The sequence below is a fragment of the Melozone crissalis genome, unplaced genomic scaffold (assembly GCF_028551555.1).
Source record: "Melozone crissalis strain CALT ecotype California unplaced genomic scaffold, PUWL_Pcris_2 ptg000019l_1, whole genome shotgun sequence".
Classification (NCBI taxonomy): Eukaryota; Metazoa; Chordata; class Aves; order Passeriformes; family Passerellidae; genus Melozone; species Melozone crissalis.
The window spans coordinates 2,571,874-2,588,352 of record NW_026535797.1 but is presented as its reverse complement, the minus strand read 5'-3'; the positions used below and the strand labels follow the sequence as shown (position 1 = coordinate 2,588,352).

At 42.1% G+C, this 16,479-nt stretch overlaps 1 protein-coding gene across 2 annotated transcripts in view; it reads left to right on the top strand.

The window, feature by feature from the left end:
- DOCK1 (dedicator of cytokinesis 1) overlaps window positions 1–16,479 on the top strand; it is a 277,154-nt gene that overhangs the window by 23,905 nt on the left and 236,770 nt on the right. For both annotated transcript variants that reach the window (XM_054276537.1, XM_054276536.1), the window contains exons 3-8: window positions 5,100–5,140; window positions 7,106–7,161; window positions 9,094–9,190; window positions 12,204–12,352; window positions 15,391–15,526; window positions 16,300–16,457. In XM_054276537.1, coding sequence (XP_054132512.1) covers window positions 5,100–5,140; window positions 7,106–7,161; window positions 9,094–9,190; window positions 12,204–12,352; window positions 15,391–15,526; window positions 16,300–16,457 — 637 coding nt within the window. The remainder of the gene's footprint in view (window positions 1–5,099; window positions 5,141–7,105; window positions 7,162–9,093; window positions 9,191–12,203; window positions 12,353–15,390; window positions 15,527–16,299; window positions 16,458–16,479) is intronic.

Here is a 16,479-nt window from a genome sequence, read left to right as displayed (position 1 = left end):
AACCCAGAAATGAGAGATGCTTTTTGGGAAACCTTGGGTGATGCAAAAGAACCTTCTGCTACAAGAAGCTTAATCTGAATTTGGAAGTCACCTGGGTCTTGAATGATTTTTGTGTCCCTTCTGAGATGGGTGCCTCCGTTGGTGATTTCAGCCTTTCCAGGTGCCTCTTTGATGTGAAACTCTACCAACATCACCTTTACCAAAACCTTTCCTCCTTGATCCAATGCTGAGTTTGATAATCAACATGATGTGGAAATTGTCACAACGTTTTCAGCTCTTAATCCAAGCAAAATAAAACTTTCATTATATCCTTGAGTTGGAATTTTATGGCGTGCTGCAGTTTGGAGAGGTGTGGGGCACACAGAACTAAAGTGTGTGTTTAAAATAGTGTGTAACATTGTCTTGTGGAAGCATGATTTACTTTAATATATTGATTTAATTTGCTTCTCTAGACATTGATCTGGGTGATAAATTATTTTAGTTAATGGATTAATTGGATTTTTTTAAATGTTACATTTACTGAAACAAACAATGCTATTTCAGCAAGAGTTGATCATCACTTGAAGTGGAATTTTTGAATTTTCTCATTATTCCTGGGCTGGCCTTTTCTTGGAGCTCAGTTTGCTGCTGCAATGCCAAGTTTGACTCTGAGCAAAGCAATCTTTCCACTGTCTGATGTTGCATGCTTTAACAAACCCCTGATAATGCAGAGATATTAAATGCAAATGGAGTGATTCAAATATTGCACAGCTTTGTACTTCTATTTAAAAATAGATTTATTTAATGAATGTGGGAGAAACTGAGCAGGAATGTGAAACCCTATTAAATGCTGCAATCCTATCAGATGCTGAAACCCTAATAAATGCTGACTGTTCCCAAATAAATGGGACAGTGGGGATGGGCTGGAAATAGAGGAAAACCTTCACCCTCTCAGGGTTTGGAGCACATGGGATGAGTTCATGGTGAAAGAAATGCAAATTCCTGTTCTCCCAAGCTCTGATTGCTCATTCCCAACCTGAGATAGGAAACTTAAAAAAACTCTTACAAATCAAGCAAAACCAAAGGATAACAAGTTTACAAAATCTCTTAATATCCTCAATTCAATACTTCAGCAGAATATCTCAAACAGACCACACAATTGTGTAAACCTGTTTTAATACTTACAAATAATGAAGTTTTACTTTTTAATTTATTAAGAAAAGACTGTAATGTTACTTCTCTAAATTTATAACAAAATCTCAAAAAACTCTCCTAAGCTACAACAGACTGAGACCAAACCACTTTCTGAGCCTCTCAAAAGAACTCTCAACATTTCAATTCCCACAAAACCATCACCAAACCACAACAACCAAACCTAAGACAGACATCTGAGTTATGCTGTAGCTCTCCTCTCGTGTTCAGAGCTGCCAAGATCAGGGGATTATTTGAGTTGTTTGATCTCCTGCTTTCCCTGGGTAAAATTGCTGTGGGTTGTGCCTCTGGGAGGTTTTGGACCCTACAAATTCCCAGGTGTGTGCCAGACTGAGCTGGGAATGGGCCCATCCAAAGAAAACCCTCTAATTAAATAATCCTGGGACAGATGAGTTATTGGAGAGTCAGTAAAGCCTTTTTGCTGAGGATTTTGCCTTTCCTGCCCCTTTTCCCTGTGGGAAAAGCAGTTGGCTTTTTTCATGGATACCTGCTGGAGTCCACATCTGCTCCTCCCATCCTGAGTGTCCATCTCCTCCCAACCCAAAATAGATTGGATACTATTTTAAATTAGTTTTCTGCAATAATTCCTAAATTGAGAGTAGTTTTGAAGACTGGTCTGTGTCTGTGGGCTTGGAAGTGGTAGAAATTAATTTTTGGGTTTTTTTCCTCTGAATCTGCATTGCCAAGAAAAACTCATGGGGAGTCCTTGCTCAGTTGGGGTCTCTGCAGAAGAGAGATGAGGACTTGGAAGGGCTCAGTCTCAGGTCTACAAGATCTGATTTTAGGACAAATGTAGGATATCTGTTGCTGCCATGTACTGGAATTAATTTGAGTTGAACTTTTCTCCTGTGTTTAAAATAATATTTACTTTTGTTGCCCATGAGTAGAACTTATTTTGGAATTTGTATTTATTATTAAAATTTTGACTTTTTAAATTCTAATTGTAGAAATTTTTTTCCCCTCTAAAATGCAAAAAAATTGTGTAGAAACAACTCAGTGTCTGGATCCTGTAAAGTTTCAGTCTTGGTGAAAATATCCTCTGTTTCTATGGGAGTGAGGGGATTGAAAATGAATGAACACATTTCATTATTAATTACTAAATTTGTGTTCTTCCAGGAACCGAAGTAAAGATGAAGCTACTTTCTAGACTAATTAATATTGAATTTTTTTTTTTTTTTTTTCTTTTAGGAAGTATTTTAGTTTATTGTTCAGTTAGAAAACTTTCTCTGCCCTTCTGATCTGAGCCTCAGAGGAAAAGCCAAACAGGAAAGCCCTAGGAATTCCCAAATATCCTGCTCTGCAGGAGAGGAGGATTGCCTTTTGTAGCAGATACCCTAAAACCCAAGTATTTGCCACATTCTGGATTAACACTTTCCACATCTTTATTGTTTTAATTCTGTTTCTTGACATTATTTGATGGAATGTGCAAATGGAACCGTATGATCAACAAATGTGGCTGATTAAAGGGAATTGCTGGGAAATGTAACAGAAAATCAACCTCAAGACCAAGATTAACTGTTGGAGCATCAATTAATTTCTAGTGCTGCTCTAGTGAGAAGGGGGTTTGGCTTCCCAAACAGGGATTTTCACAGAAGTTATTCTTGATATTATGGGAAAGTTTCGCTTTTGTTGCAGTTTTTTTGTTTGTTTGTGAACGCAGTGGAACTGGCAGAATGGATGCATTGTTTGGGGGCAACCACAGCAAATTCTTGAGTGTCTCTTGCAGCTTTGACAGACAGAAATATTTCATTGGTTATTATTTCATTGGTGTCCTCTTAGTTGAGCGTTTCCATGGATGCACAGCTCCAGCTGTTTGGTGCCAGATTTCCCAAGGGCAAGGTCTGGTCTGGTCCAGGGATGAGGAGTCCACAGCCTGTGCCAGGGCATCCCCTCCTTCCCAGGGAAGGAATTCCTGGAATCCTCCAATGCTTTGGGCTGGAAAGGACCTTAAATCCACCCAGTGCCACCCCTGCCATGGCAGGGACACCTTCCCCTGTCCCAAATTGCTCCAATCCCAATGTCCAGCCTGGCCTTGGGCACTGCCAGGGGTCCAGGGGCAGCCACAGCTGCTCTGGCAATTCCATCCTATCCCTTCCCCACCCTCACAGGGAGAAATTCCTTCCCAATATCCCATCTAAATCCACCCATTTCCAGCTTACAGCCATTCCCTGTGTCCTGTCCCTCCATCCCTTGTCCCCAGCCCCTCTCCAGCTCTCCTGGAGCCCCTTCAGGCCCTGGAAGGCTCTGAGGGCTTTGAAGTGGTAGAAGTTTGGTTTTTGGGGTTTTTTCCTCTCTGAATCTGCATTGCCAAGAAAAACTCATGGGAAACCCTTGCTCAGTTGGGGTCTCTGCAAAGAGAGATGAGGAGTTGCAAGGGCTCAGTCTCACACCCATGGTGAGCTCTGGGCTCTCCCTGGAGCCTTCTCCTCTCCAGGTGAGCCCCCCCCAGCTCTCCCATGTCTTTGGGGGGTTGTTTGGAGATGGCCTCACCCTTTGAGTGACCCTGTCCCCATCTGAGCCCCCTCTTGGGCAGCCCCAGTGGGAGCTGCAGGGGCACCCCGGGCTCCCTCCCAGCTCCAGGAGGAGCCTGGTGGGACCTGCCTGGCCACAGCAGCAGCAGGGCAGGAGCAGCAGGGCAGCCAGTTCCCCAAGGCAGGTTTGGGCTGCTCTCTTCTCCAAGATCCTGCCAGCTCTGCCTGCAAAACTCCAGGAAGGAGAGGTTCATCCATGGGGAGCTGTCTGTGCCACAGGGCTTTTATTGCACAGGATGTCCTGAGGCAGCCCAGGAGAGAAGGAATAATTATTGTTTGTTCTCCAGTTTGTGCAGTGCATCTGATCACAGTTCTGTTGTTCAGCAGTTTAAACTGCAGGACTTCAAAATGTTGCTTTATTTGTCTGAAACTGTGAGAATTCCGTTTTTTATTAGGATTGCAGTCTGTGAACAGGTTTGAGGCAGTGGAGGGAGCACAGGCAGAAATGCTTTGGCTCCTTTGCACCTGCCCAAGGCTGGGAGTGCTGATTTCCTTGGGAAGCAGTGGGAGCGTGGGATGTGAGGCTGTGGTGCCTCTGTTGGGAGGTGAAGTTGGTGGTTACAAATTGGAGATTTTTGAGGTGGCACTAACCCAGCCCCAAGAGCTGCAGGGAGGAGGTGATGAATCCCTTGGGCTTGTGCTGCAGGAGAGCAGACTGAAAAACCCCCTGTGCCTCAGCCTTTCATTTGGATTTCTGGCTCCACATTGTGTGTAATGAATTTATCAGCATGTGTTGGTTCCATGGAAGTTTCTCCCTGTTCCCAGGACTGGGACTGCAGTTTTTATTCCACATCTGCTTTGTGATCTCCCCATCCTCCCCTTGTCAGGGATGCTGTGCGGTGCAAACCCTTCTTTGCCAGGCTGGAGGGGTGGATGCTGCATCCAGGCTCACTTCTCCAAAAGGGCTCCTTGCTTTTGTATTTTGATATGTGACCCCTAAATTCTCAGGTATTCCTGTTTCCTGGTGAGGTGGCTAACAGCTGAAGGCTTGGATTTGTGGAATTTAAGTGGGTTTGAAATGGAAGTAGCCTCTGAGTAAATTTTTTTCAAATTAATGCTCTTAAATTGGTTTTGTTTGTATTGGTGAATCAGTAATTAAAATTAAATGCACAGCAATTAAACACATCATGTGAACCACCATGTCTGTCATGTACTTCTCTCCATTATCACTCTGATTTTGCACCTTCCAGGGTGACTTGTTCTATCCAGGATATTTATTAAAATATTTATTTATTATGGAGAATTGAAGTTGGGGTGGGATGTGCAGGGCTGAGGCATGATCAGAAACCACCTCAGGGTGCTGCTGAGTTGGGGAGGAGCAGCTGGGAGGGGCCACAAATGAACTTTTTAATGCTTTTCCCCTTTTTTCTCTCCCAGGTTGGTACAGGGGTTATACACTACGGAAGAAATCCAAGAAGGTGAGTGTTGCCAGAGTGTGATCCTCATTTTTCTCTTGCTGTAGGATGGATTTTGGCTCTGGATGTGTGGGTGGGATGGAGCTGGATCCCAGGTGTGCACTGGTCCCTGCTGCTCTGTGTCCTCAGCCTCTGGTCAGTGGGGGTTTTTCAGGTTAATAAAAACTGATTTTAGCAAGGCCTGAAGGATGAGTGGCATATCCAGCTCTGGGCTCCAAAGGGAGGACCTGGAGCTGCTGGAGAGAGCCCAGAGCAGGCACAGGATGATCCCAGGGATGGAGCAGCTCTGCTGGGAGAGCTGGGATTGTTCACCTGGAGGTGGGAAACTTTGGGGTGACCTCATTGTGATCTTGCAGTGCCTGAAAGAGCTGCAGGAAAGATGGAGAGAGATTTGGGACAAGGGATGGAGGGACAGGACAAGGGGGAATGGCTTTAAGCTGGAGGAGGGGAGATTTAGATGGGATATTGGGAAGGAATTGTTCCCTGGGAGGGTGAGGAGGGGCTGGGATGGAATTCCTGGAATTGCCCAATGTTTTGGTCTGGAAAAGGCCTTAAATCCCATCGAGTGCCACCCCTGCCATGGCAGGGACACTTCACTGTCCCAGGTGCTCCCAGCCCCAGTGTCCAGCCTGGCCTTGGCACTGCCAGGGATGCAGGGGCAGCCACAGCTGCTGTGGAGGAGCAGCCCCAGAGCAGTGTGGCTGTCCCTGCATCCCTGGCAGTGCCAAGGCCAGGCTGGAGCACCTGGGACAGTGGGAGGTGTCCCTGCCATGGCAGGGGTGGCACTGGATGGGATTTAAGGTCCCTTCCAAGCCAGGCTATTTTATATTTCTGTCATCCCAGTTTTTGCACTTTAAAGGTAAATCAGTCACTAAATCTTGATATGCATCATCTTTTTTTATGCAGTAACTGCTGCACCAAACTTTTCCTCAGTGAGAGGTTCAGACCTTGATGTTCTCCTTGCTCTGTTCAGAGGCTGACACTGCTCCTGTTAAATTCTGAATTCGTGCTGAAATGCAGCTCCCTGACCTTGGGAGTTTTCAGTTCCCTTTGGAGAGGGGAGGAGGCTCCTCCTGCACCGGAATTCCAGTGTGCACCAAGGGCTGCATTTACAGCAGCTTTTCTGAGAGGAAACCACACAAATACTGGTTGTAGCATCATGTTTTATTTTTTGAGCCTTTTACTTCATAGTACTAATTAAACAAAATTAAACTTCAGGGTTTGCTGCTTTTTTCAGTAAAACACTGCAAATGCTATGTTTGCCTCCAAAGGTGTGTTTTTAGCTGTTTCCATGCCTAAAAGTACAGTTTGGTGGTTCATCCCATCCATTTTCTTACCAGGCCTGGGTTTTTATTCTATTTTTGTACGTTGCTTTTTATTTTTTTTTGTGTGTATGAACACATTGAATTTCTTAGAAACCATATTTCATGAACATGCTTTTTACAGTCTGAGAAGCAATTAGACATTTTTCTTGCCTTAAATTAATTCCACGTGTTGCTGCATTTGTCTGGCTGCCGCTGAATTTAGTTATTTTTAAATATTTTTAAACTGGGGTAAAAAATTCACATGCCCATGCTCTATTTCCCCTGGTGGCTTCCCAAGAATTTCTATTATTGCATTCCCAGATGATCTGAAAACCGAACTCCTGCCTTGAAGAGTGGATGGTGGAATTTGCTTTATCAGTTTGACTTGGATTATTTTAACAATATTCTTTTATTTCTGGCATCTTGATGAATTTAGAGTATTTTTTCAGAGAAGCCGTAAGGTTGCAATAAGATCTTGACAGGACAGGCAATGCAGAAATTCAATATATATTAAAAAAGTCCCAAACACAACTGTTCTGATGCTCGGGGATGTGAATGGCTCTGCACACCCAGCAGTGTTTTGGCATATTTTAGGTAATAAACACAATCTGTTGCGTGCAGCTGGTTAAATAACACATTTTTTTCCTCTCCCTCCCTCTCCAAGGGCATATTCCCTGCCTCCTATATCCATCTCAAGGAAGCAATCGTTGAAGGCAAAGGGTAAGTTGGGTTTGAAAAGAACAAAACTCCTTTTTCCTGCTTTATCCACATCATTTCAATGCATTTCCAGGTAGCTTACACTTGTTTCCATGTAGTTTTCTGCCTCACTGAGAAGTTATTTTGTGTTTTTCCCGTTCCTTTCCCTACTGTGTGCAGTGGTTTGAGCTGGATTTGTTGTTCAGCAGCTCTTCAGATCCTTTTGTATCAAATCAGCTTTGCTGGGCATGCAGGTAGAAGTATCTAACATGAGTGTAAAAGTTGAGTTAAAAATCCAGAGGAAAAAGGAGGTGGAGTGAAATTAATAAATCATTACCCAGGTATGAAATGGACTGAAACAGGATTAAAATGTTTTATTCCTTTGTGCCTGATTTATTTTTATACTCTGTTAAATATGTAAATGATCAAACTACTAATCATGAGATTGCTGCATAATGACATCTTCCTTGCTGATTGCAAAACTGCCTTTAAGTACCCTACTTCTGCAATATTCAGAGATCTGCTGGTGTTTCTTACCTTCATGGCACCTCATTTTAAAACAAATTACACAGAAACATCGTGGTAAGGAATTGAACCCTTGTTTTTCATTGTGAGACAGATATTTTGAAAAAAAAGAACAGTTAAAGAGCAGTATGGTGGCCTTGCAGGTTGGGCTCAGCTGGGTTTTATCTTGGTTGTTTCTTGTAAAATAAATCAGTCAGTAATGAATGTTACAGTGCATTGATATCCTTGGAAGTGGACAAAGGAGGAGAGGATGGGAAAAATTCTCAAAGTTGTGGATTGATACGATGAGAGAGGATGACCTTAAACTGAAGGAGGGCAGGGATGGATGGGATATTGGGAATTAGGAATTGTTCCCTGTGAGGGCGGGCAAGCCCTGGCACAGGGTGCCCAGAGCAGCTGTGGCTGCCCCTGGATCCCTGGAAATGTCTCAGGCCAGGCTGGACACTGAGGTTGGAGCACCTGGGACAAGGGAAAGTGTCCCTGCCCATGGCAGGGGGGAAATGATGCCTCAGGTTTGGCTTTTCTGTGTTTCCCATTCTGTGCTGCTTTAGTGTGTGGGGCTGGGTTCACATCAGGGCATGCTGAGCTCTGTGCACAGAGCAGGGAGACAAAACAATTCCTGCTCCAGCTGGGCACCAAGGACAAATGATCCCAATCTCAGCCCAGGAGCACAAACACCGTGGGCTGGAGAGAGAAAAACAAGCAGGGTGGGACTGCCTGGGCTAAAGCTGGAATGGGACAATGAACTGCAAGGTGCAAATGGAGCAGAACTGATCCCAGGGACAGACCCCGTGCCCCTCGTGCATTTTGGGGCCATTTTGGTTCATCTTGGGTGCAGCCCTGGCTGGGCTCTGGTGCTGCCCAGGGTGGATCCATGGAGGAGATCATTTGAGTAAATTCCTGCTTTATTCTGGAACCCTGTCCAGCCTCTGCTCTAGGTCAGCCTGCACAAGGCATCAGTCCAAGATCATCTTTGATCCCTTCCACCTGAACCATTCCATGATTCCATAATCTGAGCACATCCAAATACCTTCTATGTGGGGTGGTTTTACTGGTGTGCTTCAATATCTGATTACATCTTATTTTTGCTTATAAATTTACAACAAGTGATGTTAATTCCAACCCACTTCTACTCCGTTCTCTTTGGAAATGAACAGTGCTTCCTTAGGAATTATTCTAGATCAGGTGGTTTAGATTAAATACCAGCATAAAAATATCTACAGAAGAGCCTGCTCTGTGCAGTGGTGGTGTCACCGTTCCTGCAATTGCTGAGAAATTGAGTGGATGTGGCACTGGGGACATGGCTTAGTGCTGACCACGGTGGTGCTCAGTGACCTTAAAGCTCCTTTCAAACCTTAACAATTCTGTGGTTCTTCATTCCCACTGAAGCTGCTGCTTAATTCAGCCTCTTTTTCAACTCTTCCTCTTCAGCCAACACGAGACTGTGATCCCCAACGAGCTGCCCCTGATCCAGGAGGTCACCACCACGCTGAGGGAATGGTCCATCATCTGGAGACAGCTCTATGTGGTGAGCAGAGCTCAGGAAAACATTGACACTGGGAGGGTTTGGTGGGAAAAGTGCTGGGGAAGGCACAGGAGAAATGGGAAGGAATGCTGTTTATGAAGGAATTCTTAATGAATTTTGCCTTCTGTTGTTGTTTCTAAAGTTACTTTCAGTGCTGAAAATCCATGTAGCATCATCTCTGCTAAAGCACAAATCTCAGTAGGTTTTTGTGCTTGTCAAAGCACAAATCTCTTGCCTGTTTGCTCAAATCCCTTAATTTTCTTGTGCAAAATCAGGTTCTTTTTAGAGTGTTACCTTGATCTAGCAATCGTTTGTTGAGCAGTTACAATCCCTTTTTTGTGTAGGTTCTGTTATGTTATATATATAAAACATACATATATTAAATACATTGAATAAATAAACATATAAATATAGTTTATATAAAACATATAGTTTATATAGAACTTAGAGTATTTACAAAACACATAGTATATATACAACATCTATAAAGCATAGTATATAAAGTATATATATTTTATATGTTTTATAGAAGATATTCACAGAACATATCATAGATATATAACATATAATAGATATCTTTTATTTATACAAATGTAATATTTTATATATACATATTATAAAATATACACATTATAACATAATATATATGTTATGTATACATAACATATAATAGATATATAACATATAATAGATTTATAACATATAATAGATATATAACATTATATATATGTTTTATTTTTAAGGTATATACAGATTTGGAGTAATTTAGCTTGTAATTTTATTAAAGAAGTAGTATTCAGGCTGTTTCTTAAGGCTGCCAGTCTCTGTTATGAAACAATTGAGTATTTAGTGTTGAATTTGTGGGTCTAAACTGAAAGCTTTGTTAAATCATCAGTGTAGACCTTTAACCTCTCAGTATTCCTTTACAAAAAGTTGATTGTTCCCAAATTTTGACACCTTAATTTGCAGCCTTTATTTTGATATGCTAATGTTTCAACCACATAAGAATATATTCTTAGAAATTTGCAGTGATAATTATTGATAGTCTCTCAGGTGGGAATATACAAAACTAGAGGTGAAAGTGCACATAAATAAGATCCAGAGTTCAAATTTCTATTTAAAAGTGCAGTTCAGATGTGAAGCAAGGCCTGCTGTGGGATTTAAGGGACCTGGCCCACATTGTGATGCTCTCATTGTGCAAGGTCACTGTAACAAGATAATGGGAACATGAAATTCCTTTATTTAAAGCAGGCTTTAATGCAGTCTCTGTTTCCCATAAATATGTTTGAAATCTTGTATCATAAAAGTGCAAGCTGTGTAATGAAGACACCGAGTGTAATGAAGACGTTTGTGCTGACTAATGTGGCTTTTAATCACACCCATGAAAATAAAGATTAGGAGTAAGAGTGCAATGGAAGTGATGTAGTGTGGCAATATAGAAGATGAAGGATAATATCTTCTATGAAAAGAAACAGATTATGTGTTAAACAGAGAGCTTTAAGGAGCTGGAATAGCAGGGAGTTTGTGAGGTGAGGAGCAGGGAAGGAGTAGAAATAAAGGCAGAAATAAAGCAGGAGGAACAGAAGCTCAGGAGGGCACTGGGAACAGCTTTGCCCTTGGAATCCCAGCATGGTTTGGGTTTTGAGGGACCTTAAATCCCACCCAGTGCCACCCCCTGGCATGGGCAGGGACACCTTCCACCATCCCAGGGTGCTCCAAGCCCCAGTGTCCAACCTGGCCTTGGGCACTGCCAGGGTGGGAAGCTGGGACAGTGGAATTTGTGGGTGGGTCTGTCTTGGCTTTAAGATCTCTCCCAAACCATTCCTTTCTAGGATTCCATGTTGAACAATACTTTAATTCTTTGCTAATAACTTTGAGGCAGTCAGGGCAGGTTTGATTTACTGGAGGTAACTGGTTTCAGTCTGCAGGCTTGAGGGATATTCCTTGCTGTCCCTATCTTGCATATCAAATCCCATTAAATGACCACATTAATGCCTTGATTCAGTTTGTAATTTGTGTTTGAATCTTGAATGGATGTTCAGTTTTTGTTTGCAGAGAGCAGGGGATATGGAATGTTTCCCATCTCTCTGCTTTATGATTCCCTGCAGCCTCAAAAATCAGGAACCTCTTCCCCATTTGGGTTTGTCTGTATTTAGCTCCCAGCCATATGTGCCTGTTGTGTCTTTGCTGCATTAAAGAGCTTTTAATAATGGGTATTTTTTCTCTGTGAAGGTTCTCCCACTATAATCAAGCCAGCTTTGGATAATCAGAACAGACTGAAGTCTTTAAGTTTCACAGTTAGATATCCTTTTTCCAGAGTCTTGGAGTCATTATGTTCTTTTCCTGCATCTTCTGCAGTTTTTCCTTGGGTTTTTTTCAAGTGGAGAATTTTATTGTAATTATTTAATTATTCCTAGCTTAGCTGAGTGTTGCCAAGGAAAGTTTGTACATGCTGCTGGCAGTATTTAATATCCACAGTTCCAGGCTTTATAAACACTTGAGTTATTTAACTTCCTATCAAGCTTAGGTCTTTCCTGGTGTTTCACTGTCCTTTAGAAGTTACCTTGGGCTTGTATGGCACTGATGTGCCCAGTGAGGGATTTTCAAGTGTTGCTGTGGAGGTTTAAGCAGGGAGAGAAAGGATTCTCCCATCTGTTGCAGAACTTGAGCATCTTGCTGTTAAAATGCTCGATTTTCATTCCTGTTCTGCTCAGTGCAGAGGGTCACTGAACAGAGCTAAACTGGGAATCAATAAAAGGACATTTCTCCTTTGATGCCTGAAAACAGCATGACCCAAGTTTTAAGATAACATAAACCCAAACATTTACACCTATTTAGCTCCTTAAAGCTGAGTGCAGCACTCAGAATATTCAGTATTTTGTACTGTAGGAAGTGAGGCTCCTGTTCCAGAGCTGCTGTAGACTTACCTTTTGATTTCTTATTGATGATTGCAATTTCTCCTGTGTATTTCCAAGCCTCCAAACCTGATTTCTCCCCCATTTTCCCCCCACAACAGCAGGACAACAGGGAGATGTTCCGCAGCGTCCGGCACATGATTTACGACCTGATTGAGTGGAGATCCCAAATCCTCTCTGGGACCCTGCCCCAAGACGAGCTCAAGGAGCTGAAAAAGAAAGTGACTGCCAAAATTGATTATGGCAACAGGTTTGTGAGCAGCATTTCCCCAGTTTTTCTGCCTGAATCCTGATCACCCTGTGTAAGACACATCAGCTGTCAATGAATTTTTGGAGTATTCTTTTTTTTCCCCCTGGAGCTGTAGATGAAATATTTGTGTATTCACACTTCTGTTACAGCAAGATAAAGATTGAAGTTGAGGCAGCATCTTTAAAGTGTAATATGTAAAGTGGAATCCATCTCTCTCTCTTGATGGTATCATCAATTTGACAGTGGTATGAAGCTGTAATTTTTTAAGGCCAATTCAAAAGTGCAAGTATTGCCTGCCTTGAAAATAGAATTTTAAACTCCACTTGCTTCTGTGGCACAAACAGTTGTCACCCTGTGAGCACCACCAGCTGCCTGTGCCCTCGAGTCACTCAGCTGTAATGTGATGTTGAAGGATTTGGCTCAGAAGCCCCATTTAGCTCTTGGTTCCTCTCCTTCCACAGCATCCAGCTGATGGCACGAGATGAGCAGGGAGATTTCATAAAAGAAAAGAGCTGTTTAACACAAGAGAGTGGAAGTTGGGAAGGAAATATTGCCCCAAAAAGCAGTGCAGGTTGCATGTGTTGGGTATTTCAGTGATTCAGATGTATTCTCTCCCCAGATGGTTGGCTGGGTTTAAAGACAATTTCTGTAAATACAAATTTTCGATTATAACTTGTCTGTACAATTATAATTTTGCATTTTGATCAAAAAAAAGAAATCAAATCTTACTCCTCATCATTGGGAGCAGTGTTTTGAATACTGAGAGACAAAATGTTGTAGTGCTCCCTTCAGTCCTGCCCATTGTGTGGGATTCTGTTGTCCTGCACACCTGGGGAGTGAAAAAATTTTTATCAACCCAGTCTTTCAATGCTTAGTGATGCAAATCTGTCGCCATATTTCATTTATTTGTGTTGAATTCCTTAAGAACTGCCAAACTTGCAGTATTTCTGCTTGTGTGCTTTATCAGCAAAACCTGTGATTAAAAAAAATTAAAAAATAATCAGCGACTGCATTCAGTCAGTAATTATCATTTGTAATCTGAGGTATGGACTGGTACCTCTGCAGACAATTACCCAGATGTTGCTGGGATTATTTGTTTGGCTACTGGGTTCCACCATCTGCCCAAGGAGTTGGTGAAAGTTGCTCTGAATAACCTCCAGATGCTCAGCCTTCAAATTCAGTGGAAAATCTTCAAATCTTGTGCTGTGCTTTGTATTTGTAATGTTCTGATGGGCTAATTAAGTGATCAGAAAGTTCTCTGGGGAGTGCAGAGGGAGGTGAATGTGAACTTCTGAGTAAATGCTCATCCCTGAAAGGTAACATATGTTCCTAATAAAACCCTAAACCCTTCACTTGTGCCTAAAAGGAGCATGAATGGGGATTTTAGGATCCAGACAGAATGAATTCATTATCTGCTTTATAAATACTGGGTCACCTTTGAGGTCCCAGCTCAAATAATTCTAAATGTTTTCTGTCCTAATCATGTCCTAACCTTTCCTGACTTGTGAAACACTGATTTGTAAATAAGTTTTTTTTTCCTTCTGTAAATACAGGAATTTTGCAGCATATTGTCAGAATAACTGAGGAAGCAAAAATGGCCTTAGGAATCTGTATTTTTAATATCTTTCTGAAATTGGGTCAGGCAATTTTGTTGTGAAAATGCTTTTTTTTTGTTCAGTTGCGAATATCTGTAACTGGGACACTTAGGAAAAAAAAATCAGATTTTTTTTCCCAAGCATCATTTGCAAGTTAAAGGCTAAAACAAAGGAATTGAATCAAAGGAGGGTTTGCTTCGACTCCTTTGACAGCCTGTGCAAACATTGGTGTGTTCTAGTCTGGGTTATGAGACTTTGCCTGAATTTCTGAGCTTTCCCCCTGGCCCAGGAGCTTCTCCCATGGAAGGGCTCTGGCAGTTCCAGTGCTCTGTGGGTGTTTCTCCTGCTGTGGCTGCTGTCCAGGGAACAGTAGTAGGGAGGAAGAAAACAACTTTGGCTGCTTTTCTGTTTGCTTTCAGTGATGAAACCATTTTCTCACCAGAAAATTCATCTGGGAGTGAGATGTTCTGGGAATGCTGGAGAGTTTTGTGGTGTCTGGGTCCAGCTCCAGAGCAGAGCTTCAAAATCTGCTGCCTCCACCCTGCAGCTTGAGTGATCTCTGTCTCCTCTGTAATTAATGCAGTGCAGTTAATTGGAAGGGTTTGGGTGGTGAAACCAACCCACTCAAGGGTTTAACACTCCAAGTCCATGGATATATCTTTGTGTGCCACAGCTCCTGTTCCCAAGTCCTTGCAGGCTGTGCCCAGGCAGAATTTACTTTCAGATAAATCAGGAGCCCCTGTGTGACTTACCAGACACAGAAAATTTGGTTTAAGCTCATTGATCAAACATATTTCAACTCTAAAGTTAGAGCAGCTCCATTGGGAGAGCTGACCATGGAGTTGAAAGGAAATAAGGACACATTTGTTGGGGTGGGGGTGACAAGGGCAGTCTTAGGGAAGGGACCTGGTTTTGTAACTCTTGGTGCTGCTGGAAAATGTGGAGAAAAGGGAAAGGTTTTTCCTGAGCCTGGGTTTGATTGGGGCAGAAAGCTTCCTCTCTGCAGAAGGTAATTATGGATGTTAACACCCTGCTGACAGAGATCTGGCTTCTGCTTTAAAAAAGGAAACAACTTCTGCCTCATCTTGTGGGGTGTGGGTAAAACATGAATTGGGAGTGGGAGACATGAGCTGTGTGTGCTGGGACTTGGTTGTTCAGGCTCTTGGATAAATCATAGGAGGAGACCAAGTCTGTGGCAAATTTATTTGTTTAAGAAGTTGCTTCCCCAGCTGTTGTGCTGTTTCATTTCCATCCCTTCTCCCTGTGCTGTGGGAATAAGTGACTTGGATCCCCAGGTTGCTGACATGTTAAATTACATTAGCACGTCTCAGATAATTTCTTTTCCATCACGTGTCAGGTGTGCAAGTTGAACATTTGGCAGGTGCTTTTTAGGCATTCCTTTCAGCACTGTTAATCCACAAACGTATTTTCTGTCTTGTTTAGAATTCTGGATTTAGATCTGGTGGTTAGAGATGAAGATGGCAACATTTTGGACCCAGAGCAGACCAGCACCATCAGCCTTTTCAGAGCACATGAAATCGCTTCCAAGCAAGTGGAGGAGAGGCTGCAGGAGGAGAAAGTGAGAGACTCTGTGGCTTTTCCCTGGGAAACACAAGGCTGTAAACTAATTGGATGACTGTTATTTTTAGCATTGGTAATGAGGGATTTGATGTGTTTATGAGGAATTATCAGGCTTAAAAATTTTGTAAGAAGTTTTGTCTTAGGGTGGTTTTTTTTCATCCTTTAAAGGCTTTAGTAGAATTTATGGTTCAGACCTGTATGAATAAATCAGCTGCATTTGTAGGTTAATATCAGATGTGCATGTGAGAGGTTTGTAAGGTAGGTTGTCATCAGAGTTTCTATTTGAGAATCACAAAGACTAAAATCCTCGTTCTTGTTTGGTTTCTTTATGCCAATCCTAAAAACTTTTTGTTGAAATAAAAGGGGCAAATTTAAAGCCCTTCTCAGTCTTGAATTGTCAGCACCTTTGCAGTTCAAAATCCTTATTTTTAAAAGGAAGAACTTTTCTGTTTCTTTTTATTGTGTGTTGCTGGATTTTTTTTAGGTATGTTTGAGGCTCTGTTTCTTCTCCATTTGTTTCTCTCTCCTTAATAAGTGAAGACATCTTTTCTTCCTTTTTCTCTTCTTTTTTATTTTAACTTTTTCCTTATGGTGCAGCATTTCAAGACAGATCCAGAAAATCTGTCTGTCATAAAACTTAACAGAAAAAAGATCACAGGAGCAGGCACTCAATGGAAACCTCCTCTTCTTTCTGGAAGGTTTTAGGAAAGTTTTATAGCAGTTGGATGTCTGTTGGGCTAAGTTAAACTTTATTTTGTTCTTCAATTGCAGTCTCAGAAGCAGAATATTGATATCAACAGACAAGCCAAGTTTGCTGCCACTCCTTCATTTGCTTTATTTGTAAATTTAAAAAACGTCGTGTGTAAAATAGGAGAAGATGCTGAAGTGCTGATGTCTCTGTATGACCCCCTGGAATCCAAATTCATCAGGTCAGGGCCATTTTTATCTGTG